The 16,752-nt window shown below is 35.3% G+C and overlaps 1 protein-coding gene across 3 annotated transcripts in view; it reads right to left on the bottom strand.

Moving 5' to 3' along the window:
- Window positions 1–13,197, bottom strand: part of RSU1 (Ras suppressor protein 1) — a 119,262-nt gene extending 106,065 nt beyond the window's left edge. Inside the window, exons 1-3 of one of the 3 annotated variants that reach the window (XM_083377423.1) lie at window positions 13,102–13,146; window positions 12,461–12,511; window positions 11,458–11,592 (exon numbers count right to left, since the gene is read on the bottom strand). In XM_083377423.1, coding sequence (XP_083233549.1) covers window positions 11,458–11,566 — 109 coding nt within the window. In that variant the 5' untranslated portion in view covers window positions 11,567–11,592; window positions 12,461–12,511; window positions 13,102–13,146. Of the gene's footprint in view, window positions 1–11,457; window positions 11,593–12,460; window positions 12,512–13,101 lie in introns of all 3 variants that reach the window. The other 2 variants (XM_083377422.1, XM_083377424.1) reach the window with 2 other exon arrangements.
- Between the last annotated feature and the right edge of the window lie 3,555 nt (window positions 13,198–16,752).

Here is a 16,752-nt window from a genome sequence, read left to right as displayed (position 1 = left end):
AAACTTAAAAACTAATTAAATATAAAACATGACAATATTAAAGACAGGATGCTTTAATATGGTCATATACTTAAGCAGAATTCAATTGATGTTAGCTTGATACTGCCAACAAGTTGCAAAAGAATAAATTATCATTATCCATTGCACTATATACATTAGAGGAACTATTTTGCATTCTTAGTAATTTAAAATATTTTTGAAGACAGAATTTGCATCCTTGGGGAAATACCTTTTCCACTAACTCTCAATTAAATTATTAATCCCAAAGACTAAAAATAGAATAACAGGGAGACTGAACTAGAAAGAGAGAAAAAAATGTAATTGGAACTACTGAAGAACTTCTTTAATAAAATAAACTGTAGTAAACTGTGCCTTCAGATCCACAAGATGGCACCCTAGCTTCATTTTTAATTCAGTGCATAACATTTAGAAAGGAAGTTTATACTGCTTTTGTAAATCTCATGTAGATGGGGGGGGGAACAGAAGGCAAAATGATGTATTCCCATCTTTTTTTTTAAAAAAAAGGCTATGACAACTTGTTATAAATTAAAGAAACTATATTCTCAATGCCCTAAATAAGGAAATGAATGAAAAAAAATCATTGAAAAAAGTCCAATTCAATGGTATGTCACAATACATATTTATTTTCCTTCTTTTTCATGAGTTGTACATTGCAGCAGCCACAAAATAAAAGTCTACTGGGTTATCTATACTTATGCTTTTCTCAGTTTTTGCTTATGTATATGTTTATGCACATAGCCCATTCATATATTTAAAAGTAAGTAAGTAATAAAGAATAATATTTCTTCCAATAATGCTAAAACCCCAAATTCTGAACTGAACAAGATTTGTTTGGAGTCTTCATTAAGCTATTGCTATCAGTGACAGCAATATAATTCTCTTGTCAATCCTTCAAAGAAGGCCTGATCAGGCAACAGACTCCACAAGGTGATAAAACTATACCTCACCATATAAAAACAGATTCCTGAAAGTCATTCCAAATCTCCGCCTCCCTTCCTAGCAGTTAAACAATGTTTCTGTCCTCTTTACTTTTATTTTTTTTAAAACTACTTCAAAGTCATGTTGCTGAATCTGTCCATCACTTTTTCAACTATCTCTTTTGAAAACGCAAATTACATCAAAAATAGCAAGTACTGTTTGGCAACAATGGCAACTTGGGGAATTCTGGGAGTTGAAGTCCACACATCTTCAAGTTGCTAAAGTTGAAAAACATTGAGTTAGAGCAGGGCTGTCAAACTGCCGGACCACGTCATGCCAAACTGCCGGATGCGTCGTGCCAAAACTGCGCCCACCCAATTGCTGGCAATGGAAAAAAAGTCGTGATACATCACGTGACGTTGCGAGTTTGACACCCCTGAGTTAGAGTATTGCCTGGAAATGAAAGGTATATTATAGTAGGAATATTCACTAGTCATATCAACATACCGATATAAATCTTTAATGCTCTTCAGGTTTTCAGACAAGAACTTATACATTCTTTTCCCATTGATACTTGAAACATCTGTGAAGGATATGCTCTGGTTGCTCTAGCACCATTTTATTCATATTTTACTTCAGCTTAGAATATAATGAATAAATCTTTTTTGCACTGGGGAAAAGGAAAAAAGGAGAAACTTCCTGACAGTTAGAACAATTAACCAGTGGAACAACCTGCCTCCAGAAGCAGTGAATGCTCCAACACTATAGGTTTTTAAGAAGAGACTGGACAGCCATTTGTAATGGTATAGGGTTTCCTACCTGAGCAGGGGGTTGGACTAGATGACCTCCATGGTCCCTTCAAACATCATCACCATCACCATTATTATTATTATACTATTACTATTGTTTTAATCTTTAATTTATTTATATTGCTTCTAATCTTATTTTCTAAAGTTTTAGGTTATCAATCATTTAACCGAACACTTTATTATATTCTTTTTTGGGGGAGAAAGAGTTGTTTTGATAGAGAATGTGCTATGATTTTAAAATAAAATGAATGAAATCCTCATTCTTTTAGCACTGAACAAAATATGGCACAGGAAAGCACAATGTGACATTTAAGACATAACTATCCTCCCTGGGATTAAATTAATAATATCAGCATTCATGGGAATGTCTGCACGGATTACAGTTCAGTTGCAAACTTAAACATTTCTGCATAAGAACAAAAGCCACTGAACTCAGTATAAATTTGTTCTGTGTAGCCATTTGCAGAATTGCACACAGTTCATGCCAATATTTACTATCAGAACTTTTTATCAAGATTCGCTCCATAAAGTTGATAGTTGTTTCTTAAAAATATATTTATTCCTTAATTCAAAACTTTGTGGAAATATAAAAAAAGATTGGCTGACAATGCCACTTTGGCTATCACCTCCTGAAGCACTACATAGAAAAAAGATGCTATTGGAATTTAAATAGATGACATATTGGGATTTATTGATATTTGAAAAAGAGGGACTTAAGATAAAAACAAGAGAACAACTAGTAAGTGAAGGATTATTAGTGTTTTTGAAAGATTTAAATTTGATAAAAACTTTTGTTTTCACAGGGTCTGAATTGGGTATCAAATGTTCTGGAGATGACCATCTGACTGCTATAGAATATAAAATGTTACCTAAGATGAATCTGGAAGACGAATGTGTCAGATTATATTATAAAATGGGTGAAAAATTTTGGGTATAACAGCACTAGATAAATGGGAGAATGTACGGATCAATGTTTAAAATTTACTTCAAACTATAGTTTGAAAGAAATTTTTTACAAAATGATGTATTGTTGTATTTGACCCCAGATAGACTAAAGCAAAATAAACAGTCTGTGTATAGATGTATAGACAGAGTCCAACATGTTAGAAATGTAATCAAAATGGCTTCCAGTTTGCGATCGCAGCACTGGAGGACGTTTGGTGCGATCGCTCCCTCCACCGTCCAGTTTTCTCCCGCCAGGGGACCCTGAAGAGGGTCGGAAGTCACCCTGTAGGGGTGACGAGCGTGAAGAGGACCCCCGAGTGATCGCGGAAGGGCGGTAGCCCTTCCATTTGATCCAGGGTAGCTCTTCAAACTGACAGGGAAAAGATCGGCCATTTATGGCCCATCATCAAGCTGCTGACAGCCGAGGCCAAACTTACTAACAAGCACCTTAAGTTTAAGTTTAAGTTTTATTAAATTTTTATACCGCCCTTCTCCCGAAAGCAATGTGGAGAAATTGGGTGATATTTTACCTTCTCTGTACCCCAAGTACTTTCCTGTTAAATGCTTCTTGAAAATTTATCCCCTTCTGAGGAGGGAACTTTTTCCCCCAACCCTCTAAAATGGCGGCGTCTAATTACTTAGGGGAAATAAAGCTTTGAAAAGATCAACAATACAATTGAATATCTACTTTCTGTTTGGAATTTGGGGACCCAAAAAGTTCCTATTCTTACTGGAACCTCCTATTCTACTTTATTTCCAAAAGAACTTAAATTGCATAAGAACCTAGCCCGGGATCTGAAAAAGACTCTAAATGCTATCAGGGACATCTTGTGGCGAAGCTTGGTACAGCAGTTTTATTATATCTGACAAAGAGACTCACTCACAGCCCAGATCTGACTGTGGTATTATCTGTGAGGCTTAACTCTGAGATAGCAGCTTGGCAGTGAAATTGGTTTCTAGGAACGGTGGAGGTGAACATTTACTGACTCTTGTTTAATAAACAGCCTTCACTAGAAAGACCATTTTTAACTATCTCAGAAATGGAGGAGGATCAGCAAAAGACTTTGGATATGTTAAAATCTTTACTTGAAAGTATTTTGGGAAACACTGAGAAACTCAAAACTAATCTGAAAGACAAAGGTGCCATCTTACCTCCAGAAAGCGAAACCCTGATTGCAGCTAGAAAACTACTAACTCAAAAATAACAAGAGTGGAACAAGTGAATACCAAGAAAGAGGGCTCTACAGAACAACAAGCACATTTACAGAAAATCCACACAACAAAACAATAACTCCAAAAACAGAAATGACCTTCTATGTAAACCAGAAGAAATTTGAGAAAGAAAAAGACCAGATCGAATTGAAGACAACTATACCAGAACAAACAGGGATCTGGGATATTAGGGTGACAAACTAATGATTATAAATGGCCAGATCTTTCAGACAATTGGCAATTAGAAGGTCTCCTTTAATTCAAATAATATATACAAGAATGAAGGGAGATCTATCTGGTGATTTAAAAGCATTGGTATGGAAGCCAGGTTGGCAAAAGAAGAAAGCTAGAATTAGGTTGAAAAACTGGGGCCTTTTGATTTATTAGAGGACTCTAAACTGTCAGTTAGTGAGCTAAAGGGAGATTTTGAGACAAAGGGAAATTTGATTACTAGATTTAAAATAGTCAGAAAATAGTAAAAAATCAGGGATTGATCTAATATTTAAGATTTAGATTTACAAAAGAAATGTAAACTATTGAGAAATAGGTTTGAATTATTGACTAGCCTAGAGAATATAGATGATGGATTTGAATTAATAAAGGACACTGTATTATTATTAAGATGGTGATCTATTAGGGTGGAAGTAGAAAATGTTTATGGAATAGAATAAGAATATAGTTAAATAACTATGTGTATTTTAGACATAATTTTTTATGAAGTTAGATAAGGGAAATTTGGGTTATCTAAAAGTTAAATACTATGGATATTAAAGATCAAACTGGAACTATGTAATTAAAAATTAAAATTAGGTAAAATTTAATAACAGGACATTGTTTATTGAGATCTATTCAAATATATATAAGCAAAAAATGTATTTATAACTGCGATATTGAAGTTTATACTGAATTTTGATACAATTAGAAAATTATTAGGTTAATTATGGAATAGCAAATGTTAAGGGAAACATAGAAGATTTTTTTTCCACATTCGACTGAATTGGCAATTCATGATAAGACAACTACAGATTATGGATTTTGGGGAGAAATTTATAAATGTAATTAAAGAAATTTACAATAAGCAAATAGCCAAAATAATGATTAATGGAGATATGACTGAAAAGATTAACATTATGAAGGGAACAAGGCAGGGATGCCCTTTATCCCCATTGTTTGTATTGACACTAGAGATACTAAACAGAACTATAAGACAGAATAAGGATATAAAAGTTATGAAAGTTAAGAGAGAAGAATATAAGCTACAAGCTTTCGCAGATGATTTAGTATTTATCTTGTAGGAGCCATTAGTGACAGGACCTGTATTAATAGAACAAATAGAAAAATATGGTGAGGTAGCAGGCTTGAAGATTAAAAAAGATAAAACAAAAATGTTAGTGAAAAATATTATTGAAAAAAAAAAGAATTGATGGGAAAGTTAGAGATATAGATTGTAAAGAAGGTAAAATATCTGGGGATTCACCTGACAGCAAGATGTACAACAATTAAAGAAGATAACTATTACAAATTGAAAAGACAAATCGAAGTAGATTTGGATAAATGGGAAAAGGTACAACTATCATTAATGGGCAGGATTGCAATAATCAAAATGAATATATTACCACGATTGTTGTTTTTGTTTTCAACAATACCAATAAGATTGGAAAAGAAATATTTTGAGGGGCTAAATAAAATAATTTTGAAATATATTTGGCAGGGGAAAAAGGCAAGGATTAATTTAAAAATGTTACAGGATGGAAGACTCAGAGGTGGGTTTAGCTTACCTAATTGGGAATTATATTACCAGGCTGCAGTAATGTCATGGATGAGAGAATGGATTTTACTGAGGAACAGTAGATTATTGACATTAGAGGGACATGATTTACAGTTGGGATGGCATGCATTCATATGGTATGGGAAAAATAGAATACACAGGTATTTCCAGAAACATCATATCAGGAATTCTTTATTGATGGTTTGGAAGAAAATAAAGAGGAAGCATTACTTGAGGATTCCAGATTGGCTCTCAATGATGGAAGCATTAATACACCCCAATATGTTTAACATGGGAAACATTATAAGATATAAAAACCTACTAACAGATATGGGGAAGCTGAAAACCAAGGAACAATTAGAGGAACAAGCAATAAAGATGGATTGGTACATGAGAACGCAAATACAATCTAGACATGAAAAAGATGCTAAAATAGATGGTTTTAATATGGGGAGAACAGAGTTAGATAAAATACTTACGGGAACAGAAGAAAAATGGATTAAAAAAATGTATAGCTACTTATTACAGTCATGGCCGAAATTGTTGGCACCTCAGAAATTTTTCAAGAAAATCAAGTATTTCTCACAGAAAAGTATTGCAGGAACACATGTTTTGCTATACACAGGTTTATTCCCTTTGTGTGTATTGGAACACAACAAAAAAGGGAGGAGAGGAAGAAGAGGGAAGTAGGAAGGAAAGGAAAGGAAGTAGAGAAGAGGGAAGAGAGAGAAGGAGGGTGGATACAGTGAAAAGGGAAATGGACGAGCAGCACCCAAACTTTGGTGTATGTATTTATGTATGGCAATATATTTGTTGACTTGTTTGTGGAAGAAATGGGAAAATAAAATTGAATATATATTTTTAAAAAAAGAGAAGAAATTTTTGATGATGTAACCTGAAATACCTACTAAAGATTGTATTACTGAACTATTGTTTAACCCAATTACCACATTGCCTTCTAAATACTTACATGTAAAATTGGAAAATCAATAAAATATCTTTTAAAAAAAGAAAAGAAAAAAATGTAATCAAAATCCAGGTATATTTTATTGTATGGTCTTGTAAATATGTTAAATCATACTGGATAAACATAATAATGATAATGCACAAATACTTAAGATACAAATATTAATGAAACTATTTGGGATGCTATTTCTTTACACGGTGATTGCTGTGAAGATTGTATATGCTAAGCACTGGAAAGGAAAAGAGATGCCGACTGCTGAAAAATAGATTTTAAAATTGACTGAATTAGCAGGGATGGGAAAATTAATTGCCTTGATTAAAGACAATGGATAGGCAGCTTTATAAGAGATTTTCTACATGTTAAATACAATAACAGATGGTTAACGGGGATTTGAAGATTAGTATAACATTTGGACTAACCCATTTTCTTTTTTAAACATATATATTATGATTAGATGTTGGGTTATTTTGATTATTAAATTCTTTCCTCTAGAATATTTATTTATTTAGTATAGTATTTTTGTTTTGTTTTTTAAAAAAAGGATGGGAAAGCTTATAACTATTTGTAGACTTGCTATGTAAGGGGAGGAGAACCTATGAGTTTATTTATTTTTCAGCATCCAGCTGGGGTGGATTCTTTATGTTCAATATTAAATCTATTTGACATTTGGCTTTTTTTCTTTTCCCTTTTGTTGAACACAAGATTTTTTTTCTTTTTGTTAATATTGGATGTTCATTTTGTAGATTACAAAGCCATGTGAAGCTTCGATAAAAATAAGCGGTTATTCAAACTGCAACAAACTGGAATGAGATTAAGACCCAGGAAATGGCTTTGCCACATAATTCTCTTAAAAAAGAAAGGAACAGCATTAACAGGGGACTTGCCAGGGTGGGACATAAAACACTTCCAAACTGAATCTATTTTCCAGTCAAATTAGGTCTATATTTCAAAATGGTATAGTGTCCATGAATTATCCTGGAGTAACTTAGAGACAAGGATGATAAACAAAATAACCACCAAATAATGTTTTTCTACAAATTTATTTATTTATTTATTTTTAAATAGCAAAAGTACGGTAAATTGTTTACTGCTGAGCCTTGTGTAAAAGGTTTGCCAGGGAAGCATGCCACAGAAGACTTACCTTTTATTTATGTACTTGGTTTATTTAATTTATACCATTTATTATTCTACTTGATCGTAAGTCAAAGAATTCAATGTAAAGGAGAGTTTACTTTTTCTTAATATTAAAGCAAGCCAATGAAAGGGAAAGCACACACACACACACACACACACACACACACACACACACACGATTGAATACATATATGAATACATTTATGTATGTATTCAAATAAACACCCCAAACTGCTATTCAATAATTTAAAGCAAGAAGTGTAGTAATTTACAAACATTTAAACACTGCACTTTTTGCTTCCATTTCTCACACATCCCAGTTCCCGTAAGTAAATATCATGTATTGCTTCAATTCATCAGTTTATTGTTATTTTCCCCATTTGCCAAGCTTTATTAGCTTCACATGCTTCAGGAAAATGAATTATGCCTCTTCAGAATCCAGGAATGGCTATACTTAAGTGTGGTATAAACACATATGTGGCACCTATAACCTATTTAGTTTTACTTTTAAAAAAGGCTGCAGCCATTTATGTATTGGAAATAAAAATTTGCATGATATAGAAAAATCTAACCTTCATTTTCAATGTGAATATTTTATGTGCCTCTAGAAATAATGTTTTAAATTATGCTGAAAATAATCAGCATAACCTTATACATTTTCATTCAGATATAACATCTACTGAATTCAATGGCTGTGATTTTCCAATAATTGTATGTAAAACTGCACATCCTATGTTAGCATTTTCAAATACTAACATCCTGAAACAATTTTTAAATGTTGGGACAGAATGTATCCCTGGGAAACAGTTTTGTTTGGTAATTTTTTTCTTTTGTATATTTCCTGCCTTAAAACTGCATTAGAAATTAAACCATGGAACAAAAATCTAAGCATTGTAATTTTTGCTGTTTCTCCAGCTTAAGCTGAAGCTACTAGTAACTGAAAATGAATCAGTATGTTCTACTTTAGGTTCTGAGAAATGTTTGATGTTGTTTTAATTCTCTTCTGGTCAAGAAGAGTTAACTCTTTTTCCATGTGGTCTAGGTAGTTACAACTAGTATCTAATTAACCAAACGCCACAATGGTAGCTGAGGTGCAGCAACTGCCTAATAAGCTGTCTTGTACTAAACTAATAAATAACATAAACATCTTTGGCATTATTAAACAATATTATAATTTCTGATTGGATAATTTAATGTTTCAAACAAAGGGAACTCTTGAGACAGCTGTTACGACTTCACTAATGTCACATCATGAAAAAGAAAGTCTCTTACAGCAGCACTGAATTAATTATAAGATAATTAGCATAGTTAAAATTTGTTTTGTCTCTGAAGATTTCAGGAAGAGATTACTAATCCACAAAATATTTTTTTCATCCCGATTTCTCTACAATCAGGAAAATATTCACAGAACATACTATGAAATAAAATTAAAGAATGGTCTTAGACAATGGTATTTTTCACTCCTGTAATCCTTAGCACCAATAGAAGTAAAACATCATACTATCAAGAAATTGACGTAGTCCTGTCCTTTAGAAGGTTACAGGGAATTATTGATTTACAAGCATTTTTAATGACTGTATGAAGTTACAAAGGCATTTAAAAATGACTTATCATTTTTCACACTTACAGCCATTGCAGTATCTCCACTGTCATATGATCAGAATTCGGACACTTGGCAACTGACACATATTTATGACAGTTGTAATATCCTAGGATCATAGAATCACCTTTTGTGACCTTTTGACAAGCAAAATCAATGGGGAAGCCAGATTAATTAACATCCATGTTACTAACTACTGCTGTGGTTTACTTAAGAACTATAGCAAGAAAGGTCATAAAATAAGCAAAATTCACTTAACTGTCTTGCTAAACAACAGACATTTTGGGCTCAATTGTGGTAGTAAATCAAGTAGTACCTGTACTCAAGAGCATATAAACATGAACTATCAGAAAAACATATATTGGTATTTTATTGTATGACACATGTCCTGCCTTTCATTCTGAGAAAAAGACAGTATGTATACTTGAGGTGTCTTCCTCTGAAAGCTTTAGTTAATGTAATTTTGTAAAGAACACCATAGTACTTTATTCAACTGGAATTTTGTCAAGTGATTTAATGATTTGCAATATTTAGATCTCAAAATTCTTGAACTACTTTTGTAAATCATATTAAGTACATTCCTGCCTCTCATACCAATCTCCACAAATTTATGATAACTGACTCATTTAAAAGGTAAATTATTTTAGGGGAAAAAACAACCTTCATATCCAGATGTTAGAGCACTGTCAAAAGACACAGTCGGCAACAGAATGGCAGTGGAGAGGGCACAAAAAGCGTTGCTCGAATCTCAGATAAAGGGTATGACTGACTGATGAGAACATAAAGAGTTCGAAATGGCCATATCAGCCTCCCAAAATTCTTTATTAGCAATTTGAATAATTTGCACAAATAATGAGCTGTCATAGTTGACTATATATATAAATGTAACTATAAAATATGAGAAAGACCAAAAAAATCTGTTTTTTAAATTCTGTTATGAGTCACAAACAGCTTCCAATAGTGTATGTTGATTAACAAAAAAGCAACAGACAGTAGAATAGTTCCTCTTCCATTTCTGGTCATAGTTGTTTAGGGAACAAGTTGTACAAAGGCTGTATTGGAAAAGTCTGTTCACACAACACTATCATCCCATGAATTTATAGTTAAGCCTGAAAAAATAGCTCTGATTACTAACTAGTAAACTCAAATTAATGTATTTTCTTAACAAGTTCTCAATTTAGTACATAGAGTGTACTGAGCCAAACTCTGCTTAGAGAGTCTTGTTGGAAGGGAAAAAGTCCTCTGAACAAAACCTAATAATATGGGTTTATACAGACTTTTTAGACTAAGTTGTGAAATCTTTTATGAGGCTGTAAGTCACACTTAGCTTGTGCATCATTTCTCGCTATAAAACTAATATGGAAAAGATTCTTGATGGTTTTCAGGGAAGTAATATGTGTGAAACCTGCAAGTTGTGAATCTTTGAATTGTTTTTAAAAAATAATCTTAAACAAATACTTATGGAATAAAATCATAGACCTAATTAGTCTAATACATTGTTTCCCTTAATGGCCAACCAGGTGTCCTTTGAAACTCACAAGCAAGGCAATGCAAAAGGCCTTATTTTCTTATTTTGCTAGACGCCAGAATCTGGACACATGATGCCTTGAATCTAAGATATAGTATAAAATCATCACAACTATTATTACTATTATTAACAGCAGTAAATGTGTATCTATATACAAGGCTTTCATATAAATATCAACCTAATCCTTAAATCTTGTGCAGTAATATATACTTACTGCCAAATCACGCTTGGGTACGGATAAGGAAAGAGGTTTATTTATTTATGCTGCATGTTGAATTCCTGAGAAAATTAAGTTTTGAAACTCAGACTTCTTAATTCTTTGCTATTATGCATTAGCAGCTCTTGAGACTGATTTACGAAAAGTGTGATCAAGATGCAAAACCACACAATAAAAAGGAAAGTTTTATTCAAATGCATTAGTCAATCAAAACATTTTTCAATATTATCCTTGGAAGATAATCTGTACCTTACCTACCAAATCCTTATGGAAACATATTTATGCCTGCAGAAGTGATTAAACTTGAACTAAGATGAGAGAAGCAACAGAATACTTACATAATCCAGGTATATCCAACATGTTTGATATGCCACGCTCACACATGTCCACTTCCAATATATTTTTTTCCCTACTTTCCTCTACAATCTTTTTCAAGGATTTCGACATGGTTTAAACTGAAACAAACAGGGTAACTGTAGAATAAAAATATAGTAATCACAACCAGAAAGAAACATTTTCCTGTTAGTTCCAATTACCTATTTCAAAAATGCACAAGATTTTTCATGCTGCAAATTGCATCTGACAAAGCAAAAGAAATTTGATTTAATATAAAAGTAAAATAAATATATCAATTATGAATGCATGTTTATGTCGTACATTTAATGTTCCTTCTCTGATTAAACTGTAATTGAAAAAATAGCAAAGTTGAGAAGCTGCATCCAAGATTTTGACACACTATCTTGAGGCCTCTTGATATGAGTTTCTCAAGCACTAAAAAGCCAGATTACTAAAAAAAACCAAGATACATTTTTTCTATAATCATTTTTTTCTTGATTACAAGTGCAATAATCAATGCACTTTAACTAACTCTTAAAGTTGCCAAAGTACCTTAAATTTCCTTGTCTGGATGTATAGGTTATAGATGAGTGGCTGCAAATCACAATGAGAGACTATCTGATTTCCATAAAAACCTCCATTTGCATTTAAAGTATCAAATAGCAAGTGATGGAATCTACAAATGTATAATTCCAGAGCTTTCAGGTTTTTCCCAGAACATCTCATTTTTCTGATCTATGTGTTTCAACAGCCACTGTCCAGAATAGAAAGCACTTACTTTCAGCCCCAAAACATATAGTCAGTTGACTATGATTTGGCCTATAAGGCACAATAATTAAAATACAGTTTAACATGATGTGTGGCTGCAGCCATCATAGTGAGTGGACATAATTGTTCAGAGCTGAATGGCAAACAGGTTTTAATGTATGTATTATTTTTAGGTGGGGAAAAAACCTGAGGTAGGTTAATGAAAGCAACTATTTTGAAGAACTATCATAAACCTACCTGGAGCCTCTCAAGTATCCATTATAAAAGTGGATGCAACTTTTCTGTCTCCTGGGACAACTCACACCAGTTTTGATATTATCGTTCCCAGGAGACAACACCCAACATCAAATGGCAGGACAGGAATAGTTGGAGAAAGAAGAGAGGGGGGGGGAAGGAAAGCGGTGAACTCTCAGGACAGACTGAGAAACATTCATAACAGTAAGAACACGTCATCAATAAATACACGCTATACATCAATACACAAAGGCAAAGAATAGCATCACTACATCCACACCTTACAAGACCAACTGGCCATGATCTATCTTATTACCAGAAGAAGAGAGACACAGAACTAACTTTACCCTCAGCTCCGAAAAGAGGCAATACGTAAGAAGGCACCGTCAGGACTTTTTAAAGAAATCCATAGGTAAAACCTTTCTTGCACAAGAGCCAGGCATGGGGGATAACTATACCTGTTGGCTACTGCCTGCTTATTACTGCTTGCTCTCTGAAGGGAATTATTTCTTGGGCGGGGCCACCGCTTCATACTTTCAAGCGGCCAAAGCACCACAAGAAATTTCTCCAAGGGGTCAGAGATGCTCTGGCGTTGGAGGCCTCCCGGTTTAAAGGGGGGTGGGGAGAGAAACGCAGCAACTCACCGTGAAGAACGACTAGAAGACACCAGACGCACGGAAGCAGAACAGCCCCCGGACTTCAGCGCACACACCCTGCACAAGGTCCGCCTCCCGCCGTCGTGTCCCGTCATTGCCTTCCTCGAAGTGCGCAGGCGCTTCAATACCCAGCGCCCGAAAAGGAGGGGGCTCGGAGGAGTCGGACACGCTCCGCTCCAAGTAAGGCGAATTGCCTGAGAAAGAGAAAGGCCCGCCCATCTCTCAGAATATGCGTCCGGCGGCTACCCAATCCCAAAGTACCTTTACTTTTGTACGATTGCTATTGGTGGAAAGATCTCAAAAGCGGGCAAATAAGTTGAGGTCCCGCGCGCCGTTTGTTCTGCAGTTGGGAGTCCCCGCAAGTTTATTCTGCAGCTTGGGGAGATCTGAAAAAGATTGGTGTGTGCAGGAAAGTAGGACCTGGGAGGCGGTAGTTTACATGTGCGAGTGGCAATGCAATCAGACTGAACGTGGTCTCTTTCTTACACTAATACTTATTGTACTTCGTTTCTGCTGATGCTAGGAAAATAGGCTAGTTTTCAAACTGCCAAGATTGAGGAATACTGGGCTAATACATGCGTGATGATGATATAAAATAGATATCCTAAAATTAAGAATAAACTTTGTATTTAAAAAGATTCATATTTAAGCCTTTTGTTAAAAGTTGAGTTTTCTTGCAGCTTTACATTGTTTTGGATTTTATCTAGCTTGCTATCTGTATAAATATAAAGTCAATCAACAATATAACCCTATTTTTGTCTTCTTAGAAATGAGACGCTTATATTCAGTGGCTCTCCATACGGGTTGTGAAAGGTAGCATGATGGTGCAGACTTACTCTATTGTGAAAGATAGATAGATAGATAGATAGATAGATAGATAGATAGATAGATAGATAGATAGGGTTCCCAATCGGGTGCGAGATTATATTCCAGGGGGTGCAAAAACTTGGGTTTTCAAAATTATATATGCATAATTCATTGCCATTATTTTGAACTTTTGTAAGTAGTGCGAGAATATATCAGAAGCGTTCTAGGGGTGCGAGGTATAGAAAAGGTTGGGAGCCGCTGAGATAGAAAATACAATGGCAAAATAATCACTTCTAGTGTCCAAATGTGTATTATAAAAGTAAATGAATACTGTAAGCTGCCAAATGATTACTTATTGCCTGATTCTACAATTATTCATTCTCTTAAAAATTAACTCAATAAGTTACTGGAACTTAATCTTTAAACACAGTCTACTTGTTCCAAACTTGTGAGCTTTCAGCAACAAATAATAAAAACGAAGTATAACTCTTTGATGTCATCTGTCATGTGAGTCATTTCAACTACCAGCTTTAAAACAACAACAAAATAGGACACTGGAGAATGTAGCATTTTACACTTTTGGTATTTATAATATAACACCCAAATTAATTTTAATCAGAAAGTAGTAGTGCCTAGGTCAATGAAGGGGGTGTCCTGCCCCAAAACCCTGTGGTATGGCAGGAGAATATATCCGAGAGGGATAAGCAAAGCCAAAGGCAGGGCTTTTTCTGGCAGGGTGACCAAAGTGTGAAGATGATCCCAGGTGCCCAGATAAAGCACAGAGGTCTGTGCTGGTTCTTACTTATAAAGCTCTACATGGCTTAGGTCTGGGATATTTGCAGGACCGTCTGCTGCCAGGAACGACTTCCCATTGCCCTGTGCGCTCACACAGAGAGGGTCTCCTTAGGGTGCCGTCGGCCAGACAATGTTGGCTGGCGACCCCCAGGGGGAGGGCCTTCTCTGTTGGGGCACCTGTCCTTTGGAATCAGCTCCCCCGAGAACTTAGGATGGCCCCAGATCTCCGGTCCTTTCGTCGCGACCTAAAGACATACCTTTTCCAACTGGCCAACCTGGACTGATGTTGGGGGTTTTAATCATGTTTTTAGTTTTTACAGGTTTTAGTGGAGCTTTGTAAAATTTAATTTCTTTTAATATTTGTATTCATTGTTTTTATTGTTGTTTTTATTGTTGTTAGCCGCCCTGAGTCCTTTGGGAGATAGGGCAGCATATAAGTCCCATAATTAAATTAAATTAAATTAAATTAAATTAAATTAAATTAAATATGGGACAATAGCAAAACAAGGATACTGGAGTTGGATATTCAGTATAGTGACAATGGCAAAAGCATCCTAGACTCAAGGCTCCTATTCAAGGAACAGGTAACAGTTGGTATACAGTTGCAAGAAAAAGTATGTGAACCCTTTGGGATTACGTGGAGTTTTGCATGAATTGGCTATAAAATGCACTCTAAACGGCATGTAAGTCACAATAGAAAAACACAGTCTGCTTAAAATAATACTACACAAACATTAGCTTTTGTCATGTTTTAATTGAACATAAGATGGAAACATTCACAGTGCAGGGTGGAAAAAGTATGTGAACCCCTAGCCTAATGACTTCTCCAAGAGCTAATTGGAGCCAGGAGTGAGCCAACCTTGACTCCAATCAGTGTGATGATATTGGATGTGTTGCTGACAGCTGTCCTGCCCTTTAAAAACACACCTGTTTTGGGTTTACTGGTCTCAAGAAGCACTGTCTGATGTGAACCATGCCTCGAAGAAAAGAGCTCTCAGAAGACCTACGATCAAGAATTGTTGACTTGCATGAAGCTGGAAAGGGTTACAAAAGTATCTCCAAAAACCTTGATGTTCATGTGTCCACGGTAAGACAGACTGTCTACAAATGGAGAAAGTTCAGCACTGTTGCTACTCTCCCTAGGCATGGTCATCCTGTAAAAATGACTGCAAGAGCACAGCGCATAATGCTTAATGAGGTAAAGAACAATCCTAGAGTGTCAGCTAAAGACCTACAGAAATCTTTGGCACATGCTAACATTTTTGTTGACACATCTACAATAAGGAAAACATTAAACAAGAATGGAGTACATGGGAGGACACCACGGAGGAAGCCATTGCTGTCCCCAAAAAATATTGCAGCACCTTTGAAGTTTGCAAAAGAGCACCTGGATGTTCCACAGCACTACTGGCAAAATATACTGTGGACAGATGAAACCAAAATTGAGTTGTTTGGGAAAAACACAACACTGTGTGGAGAAAAAAAGGCACAGCACACCAACATCAAAACCTCATCCCCACTGTAAAACATGGCGGAGGGAGCATCATGGTTTGGGGTTGCTTTGTTGCCTCAGGGCCTGGACGGATTGTTGTCATTGATGGGAAAATGAATTCCAGAGTTTATCAGGACATTTTGCAGGAAAACGTACAACCATCTGTCCGCCAACTGAAGCTCCGCAGAGGATGGGTGATGCAACAGGACAATGACCCAAAGCATACAAGTAATTCAACAAAACAATGGCTTCAACAGAACAGAATATGCCTTCTGGAGTGGCCCAGTCAGAGTCCTGACCTCAACCCGATTGAAATGCTGTGGCATGACCTTAAGAGAGCGATTCACACCAGACATCCCAAGAATATTGCTGCACTGAAACAGTTTTGTGAAGAGGAGTGGTCCAAAATTACTCCAGATCGTTGTGCAGGTCTGATCTGCAACTACAGGAAACGTTTGGTTGAGGTTATTGCTGCCAAAGGAGGGTCAACCAGTTATTAAGTCCAAAGGTTCACATACTTTTTCCACCCTGCACTGTGAATGTTT

Source organism: Vipera ursinii (assembly GCF_947247035.1).
Source record: "Vipera ursinii genome assembly, chromosome: Z".
In the NCBI taxonomy this organism is placed as follows: Eukaryota; Metazoa; Chordata; class Lepidosauria; order Squamata; family Viperidae; genus Vipera; species Vipera ursinii.
The sequence above is the reverse complement of the archived record's forward strand: the minus strand, read 5'-3'. Positions and strand labels throughout refer to the sequence as shown.